The 6,999-nt window shown below is 47.0% G+C and overlaps 1 protein-coding gene across 1 annotated transcript; it reads left to right on the forward strand.

The window, feature by feature from the left end:
• Positions 1 to 135: 135 nt before the first annotated feature.
• LOC309382405 (E3 ubiquitin-protein ligase RNF216-like) lies at positions 136 to 6,019 on the forward strand (the record flags this gene model as incomplete). Its single annotated transcript, XM_081971925.1, has 7 exons — positions 136 to 300; positions 2,637 to 2,751; positions 4,001 to 4,140; positions 4,407 to 4,457; positions 4,816 to 4,953; positions 5,164 to 5,312; positions 5,913 to 6,019. Coding segments are annotated over 7 exons (858 nt in total), but the record flags the coding sequence as incomplete, so codon positions are not given.
• Between the last annotated feature and the right edge of the window lie 980 nt (positions 6,020 to 6,999).

A 6,999-nucleotide genomic window follows, 5' to 3' on the forward strand; every position in this document is an offset into this window, starting at 1 on the left:
TCTTCTTCCCTCCTCCTCCTCCTCCTCTTCTCCTCCCTCTTCCTCTTTTCCCTCCCACTTCCTCCTCCTTCCTCCTCCTCCTTCTCTTCCCTCCTGCTCTTCCTCCTCCTCCTCCTCCTCCTCTTCCTCCTTTAGGTGCCTAAAGTGGACTATTTTGACTTCTCCAAACTGGATCCGCTCGACCAACGTTGCTTCATTCAAGCCGCCGACCTCCTCATGGCCGACTTCAAGATGCTGAGCAGCCAAGACATCAAGTGGGCACTCCATGAACTCAAGGGACACTATGCAATTACACGAAAGGTTCTCGCCTCTTGCTTCTCCCCCTCCTTCCTTGCTAGGAACCTCCCCTCTTTTACGTCCGAAAGGGAGAAGCGCGGGCCGGGCTCAGAAAAGAAACTCCTTAGGTGCCCGGAATTCAAAGGCTTCTGATATGGGTAGTTCCTCGACTTAATGACCACAACGGAGCCCCGCATGTCCATTGCTGAGTGGGACAGTTGTTAAGTGAGTTTTGCCTCATTTTGCAACCTTCCTCGCCACAGCTGTTAAGGGAGTAACCTGGCTGTTAAGTGAATCTGGGTTCCCCGTCACAAAAGGAGGATCAGGTTATTATGCAAACGTCATAAATATGAGTCAGCCAATTGTGTGTCCGAATTTGGATCAGGGGGATCAGCGGGATGGTGCAGCTGTCTGTTGTTAAGTGTGAGAACAATTGTGTGTCTCTTTTTTTCCCCAATGCTGTTGCAACTTTGAACGGTTGTAAATGAATGGTGGTAAGTCGAGGACGGCTAGGGACGTGGTGGCTCAGTGGCTAAGACGCTGAGCTTGTCGATCAGAAAGGTTGGCAGTTCAATGGCTCGAATCCCTAGCATAATGGAGTGAGCTCCCATTACTTGTCCCAGCTTCTGCCAACCTAGCAGTTCGAAAGCACGTTAAAATGCAAGTAGAAAAACAGGGACCACCTTTGGTGGGAAGGGAACAGCGTTCCGTGGGCCTTTGGCGTTGAGTCATGCCGGCCACATGACCACGGAGACGTCTTTGGACAGCGCTGGCTCTTCGGCTTTGAAACGGAGATGAGCACCGCCCCCTAGAGTCGGGAACAACTAGCACACACGTGCGAGGGGAACCTTTACCTTAAGGACTACCAGCAGGGAAATGCCTGTGAAACTGGGTTGGTGGTGATGTAACCCCAACTGCTCCGAATAATTCTGGCCATCTTCCCTCCTGTTTATCAAAGGCATCTCACTGTCTCTAACGTTTCCCAGACAAATAGCCGTCACTGAAGGAAATAGTGCAGAAAAACCCAATTCCCAGGAGTAGGGCAGTCGGCAAAATCCAGACAGCAGCTTAATGATTAAAAGCGTCAGGAGCCCATAACATTTAACAGAATCTATTAATATTCATCTATTTCTGCATTGCTTACGGCTCTGTGTCTGAGAGTCTTGGCTCGGGGTGGGGGGTGTTACTAAACACCCAATTCCCGGCTGACCAAATGCCGTTCTAAAAAGAAAACTGTTCACCTTCATTTACCTCGAGTTTTCCTTTGCTTTATTCCAGGGGTGTCCAAACTTGGGAACTTTAAGACTTGTGGACTTCAACTCCCAGAATTCTGGGAGTTGAAGTCCACAAGTCTTAAAGTTCCCAAGTTTGGACACCCCTGCTTTATTCGATCTATGACTTCAGTCCTTCCCAAATCTCAGGGCCTAAAAGGGACTTCAGGGTAAGATCCCAAAGCAGGTAACGCTACTAGCAGTCGGACTTAGACTTATATGCTGCTTCACGGTGCTTGGTAGCACACTTTCAGCGGTTTACAAAGTCAGCCGATTACCTCCAACAATCTGGGTCCTCCTTTTACCAACCTCGGAAGGATGGAAGAGTCAACCTTGAGCTGGGCAGGATCGAACTATTGGCAGTCGGCAGAATTGGCCTGAAACATTGCACTGTAAAAAGTGCACCACTATGGCTCCCTCTCCTTCCTTCCCTTTCTTCCTTCACGAGCAATAGCACTTAGAGTTATATACCGTCTCCCAATCCTTCTCTGCCCTCGCTAAGCAGTTTGCAGAATCAGCCTCTTGCTTCTAACCATCTAAGTCCTCATTTTATTGACCTCAGAAGGACAGAAGGCTGAGTCAACTTTGAGCCAGTCAGGATCAAACTCCTGGCAGGGCAGAATTAGCCTGCAACACTGCATTTTAACACCTGTACCATTATGCCTTCCTTCCTTCCTTCCTTCCTTCCTTCCTTCCTTCCTTCCTTCCTTCCTTCCTTCCTTTCCTGAAAATAAACACATGCAGATAAATGCAAAATATAAATGTAGATCCTGTTTTTTTCCTCTGATCAAAGACGTTCATTTAACCATCCCTAGAAGCTCCATTCTCCAGTTGTGGGAATAATAATTTTCTTCTGTCCCTGTAAAAAGTGACACTTCGTTTACAACCTTTCAAAGACGCAGCTGCAACTAGGATTTTTCGGGGGTGGGAGTGGGGTTGGGGCTGCCTGAGGCCTCCCTGCCTTTTGAGAGTAGCATGAAGACTTATATCCTCCCCATTCCAGATAGCTGCGGACGCTTTAATTTAAATCTGTGGTTCCATCTTCACATCTGGGTTCATAGTTTTTCCCCCCCCTCCCTCTTCATTTAGGCCTTCTCCGATGCCATCAAAAAATGGCAGGAGTTATCTCCCGAAACCAGCGGAAAGCGAAAAAGGAGGAAAGAAATGAATCAGTATTCTTACATCGACTTCAAATTTGAGCAGGGTAGGTTTGGCTTTTGAGGGAGGGGGCTCTTTTTTTGAGGTGGGTCTAACTCTTGGTGGCGGAATATATATAAAAAATAAGTGGCTGTTTTATCCAGAGAGATGAGTCTCCATTTCAGTGTTTCAGCATGAATATTTGAGAAAGCATGATCTGGTTGATCTTCCGGTGGGAAGAATCTATGGAGATACTCAGTCCTCCATAGTCCTCATGATTGTCCCAAAGGTGCTTTTTTTTCCAAGAGGACTTTCTAGTTTTTTTTCTTTTGAAGACGTTTCGCTTCTCATCCAAGAAGCTTCTTCAGCTCTGGCAGGATAGTGAGGAACGGAAGGATTTATATGCCTTGCAGACAGAGCTGGTCATTTGCATTCTTTTTAAGAGAGTCATTGAGAGGAACGCGGTGGCTCAGTGGTTGAGACGCTGAGCTGGTCGATTAGGAAGGTCGGCAGTTCGGCGGTTTGAATCCTAGCGCCGCGTAACGGAGTGAGCTCCCGTGACTTGTCCCAGCTTCTGCCAACCTAGCAGTTCGAAAGCACGTTAAAAAATGCAAGTGGAAAAATAGGAACCACCTTTGGTGGGAAGGAAACTGTGTTACGTGAGCCTCCGACGTTGAGTCATGCCGGCCACATGACCCCGGAGACGTCTTCGGACAGTCCTGGCTCTTCAGCTTGAAATGGAGATGAGCACCACCCCCTAGAGCCAGGAACGACTGGCACACATGTGCGAGGGGAATCTTTACCTTATAGAGTCATTGAGGCCACTTGGAGGCTTGTCCTGAGTCAACTGAGCGGTGCAAATGGGAGTGGAGTCTTCTTGGAAGTGCTGCACTTAAACTTCCAAGTGGCCTCAACGACCCTCTAATAAAAGTACGCAAATGACCAGCTGTCTGCAGGGAATATAAATCCTTCCATTCCCCACTAGCCGGTCAGAGCTGAAGAAGCTCCTTGGATGAGAAGTGAAACGTCTTCGAACGAAAGACAAGAAAAGTTCAGATTTTTCTACAGCTTGCTCCAAAGTCAAGCTGTACAAGAAGCGATCCGGAGAGCCGGAAATCAAAATTCACCCGTGCAAATCCTACTGGATAAATAATTCCCTTTTAAAGAAAATAAACCTCCTCTCAGCAATTCTAGACTTGCTTTCTCACACATTCCAGGAGTTACAGAAGTTCCACATTAAAGAAGTTCCAGCTCTTCTTTATTAAGAGACGCATTTGAGATTTCATTTTTCTTCCTGCTTTCCAACTATGCTTCAGGTGACACGAAGATTGAGAAGCGCATGTTTTTCTTGGAAAACAAGAGGCGTCACTGGAGAAGTTACGACCAGCTCTCCCTGCTGCCCCCCGTGCAGCTGGAGAGGGAGTTTTACGAACAGAAGATCAAAGAGATGGCAGAGGTAGTTACAAGCCCCGGGTGGGAGGAGAATAGGGTGTGTGTGTTCCCCCCCCTTGCGCATACGTAGCTCCGTAAACTCAAAAACCGGACCACTGTAGGTTGAACCTACAGTAAACACGGTGCAAAACTCCTCAAAATACTCCGTGTATTCTCCATGGGATACACTTGAAATTTGTTTTCATTCATTTGTTCAATTTCTTTTTTTTATTAGTTTATAACATAACATACTATTACCAGTGCTAAATGTGTCTTTTCTCCCTTTGTCAGCATGCAGACTTCCTTCTCGCCCTGCAGATGAATGAGGAGCAGTATCAAAAAGTAAGTAGCCAAAAGGCATCTCTGGCCAATCGTATCGGTCACTTTATCAAAAAAAAAACAACCCACCGGCTTATCTGGCTTGGAGAGCTGCCAGGCCGATGTCTGCAAAACTTGGCAAGGAGCCTCGGAGAGTCACGAACCAATGAAGCGAACTGATTGTCTCCTGCAAACTCCACTCCCCTTTCACCCCTCTTTTATTTCCTCTGGGAGGGGCCATTCATTGCCTGCCTGTGGCCTTACTCCCAAGTCAACCCCTGTTCTTTAGCTCTTCCCTTAGAAGAGGGAGCCTCTTCTAAGCAGAGCAGTCGATAAAGAGCTCACCCTTGGGGGGCGGGGGTTGGGGGTGTCTGCTTTTCAGGACGGCCAGATGATCGAATGCCGCTGCTGCTACGGGGAATTTGCGTTCGAAGAGCTGACGCAGTGCGCTGACGGACACCTGTTCTGCAAGGAGTGCTTAATAAAATACGCCCAGGAGGCCGTCTTTGGCTCCGGGAAGGTGAGAGACGCCGTCTTTAATCAGCTGGGATTCGTGGAGGGTGGGTGGAAGGAGGTCAATAGGAGGACTGTGGCTTCCTTGGGGGTCTCTGGGCCTGGTGGCTTTCTTGCAGGCTGACCACCGCAGCTCCTGACATGCACAAACCTCACTCCAGGCCTGTAACCTTCATGTCCTCCCTTCCTCCTCCTCCCCCTCCTTCCCTGAACGCAGTCGGAGCTCAGCTGCATGGAAGGGAGCTGCACCTGTTCCTTCCCCACCACGGAACTGGAGAAAGTGCTTCCTGAAAACATCCTTTGCAAATACTACGAGAGGAAAGCCGAGGAGGAAGTGTCGGCTGCTTGCGCCGATGAACTCGTCAGGTAAAGCTCGCTGCCCAGGCCGAATTTGGGAGACGGGAGACGGGAGAGGCTTAGGAGCATCCTCCCACCCTTCAAAACCCCTTTTTATTAACCGACTGTGAGTTCTGCTCCTTCACCTCCAGCAAAGTCTTTCAAGGGAGGATTTACAGTCACAGACCTTATCTGGCTTGGAGAGCTGCCAGGCCGATCTCTGCAAAATTTGGCAAGGAGTCTCGGAGAGTCACGAACCAATTGAGCGAACTAATTGTCTCCTGCAAACTCCACTCCCCTTTTGCTCCTCTTTTATTTTCTCTGGGAGGGTCCACCGCCTTACTCCCAAGTCCACCCCTGTTCTTTAGCTGCTCCTTTCATCTGGCAACTCTGTGCATGCGAACACTGGGAACAGGCTCCAGCTGTTCCTCTGCCTCACTGATGTCTGACTCTGAAGGCAGCTGATAACTGACATACGGCCCTGGCCCCCTCTCTGCCTCCGACAGAGCCCTTATCAGAGCCTTCCCTAACCTCTTCACTGTCCAAATCTGCTGCCAGCTTTGCTGGCCACTGGCGGGCCACAACAGCTTCCCCTTCAAAGCCCTCACTCGCTCTTCTTCTGGTTTCTAGATGTCCCTTTTGCAACTTCCCGGCTCTCCTGGACAAGGAGGTGAAGCGGTTCAGCTGTCCCAATCCATGCTGCAGGAAGGTAGGTTGTGCCTGTTTATGAAAACGATTGATTGTTCGCCTAGCAAAACGCAACCAGGGGAAGATTCTGGCTGTTTTGTCTCACCCTTAACTTAAGACCCAGCTTGAGGCTCCAGAAGGGAGCTTAAACCCTATGAGGCTAGCTTTGCAGTTGGCAAGCGAGGGGTGTGACTCACAACTTGGGTGAAAAGAATGAAAGGAAGATGCAGAAATGGGTTCGAAATATTTTTTATTGTTTTATATCACACATTCCATTTCCACGTTGAGCAGTGTGCTCTCTAGGGGTCCAGGATGATATACATATGAGCATGCAAACATCATTGTCATAGTGAGTGCATACCTATAAACAAATATGCAGTAATAAATAGATAAATATGCGATAACATCAATCATATTATGACATGTATTATCTTCCATTATAGTACCGATCATATAACCGTCAACAAACATTTACTCATCTGTTTTTCTTTCTCCTGTAGACCAGATTTCACCTAATTCCACTCCTCTAACCTCAGTATCAGTCACTTAACCATTTGTAGAATAGTTCCCATGTTATGAAATAGTCCGAATCTTCTTTTCCTTTAATTTTTAGGGTTAACCTAACCATCTTTGCACATTCCAGAATTTTTTTTTGATTATAATACGCAAGGGTTTCTGTCTTTTTCCAACAATGTCCATATGTGATCCTAGCTGCTTTTAAGATGTCCAGAACCAAATATGTGTTATCCTTATTATGATTTCCTGGAAGCAAGCCCAACAAAATTTCTCAGGTTTCAGATCTATTCATTATCTAATCATACTTTCCAGCCATGAGATATTCATAAACATTTTGAATACAGTATATTGTCAGGGCATATCATTTATTAAAAAAAAAACTTAAAGAAAGAACAAAACACATTAACACATACTAATAGTGTAACATAATAATTGTCACTAAATTTCTCTTTATATTAGCTTATTTGTAATTCTGTTAATTATATCAGCATGTTTATAATTACAAACCACATGT

The sequence above is a fragment of the Natrix helvetica genome (assembly GCF_964273705.1).
Source record: "Natrix helvetica genome assembly, contig: HAP1_SCAFFOLD_368, whole genome shotgun sequence".
NCBI lineage: Eukaryota > Metazoa > Chordata > Lepidosauria > Squamata > Natricidae > Natrix > Natrix helvetica.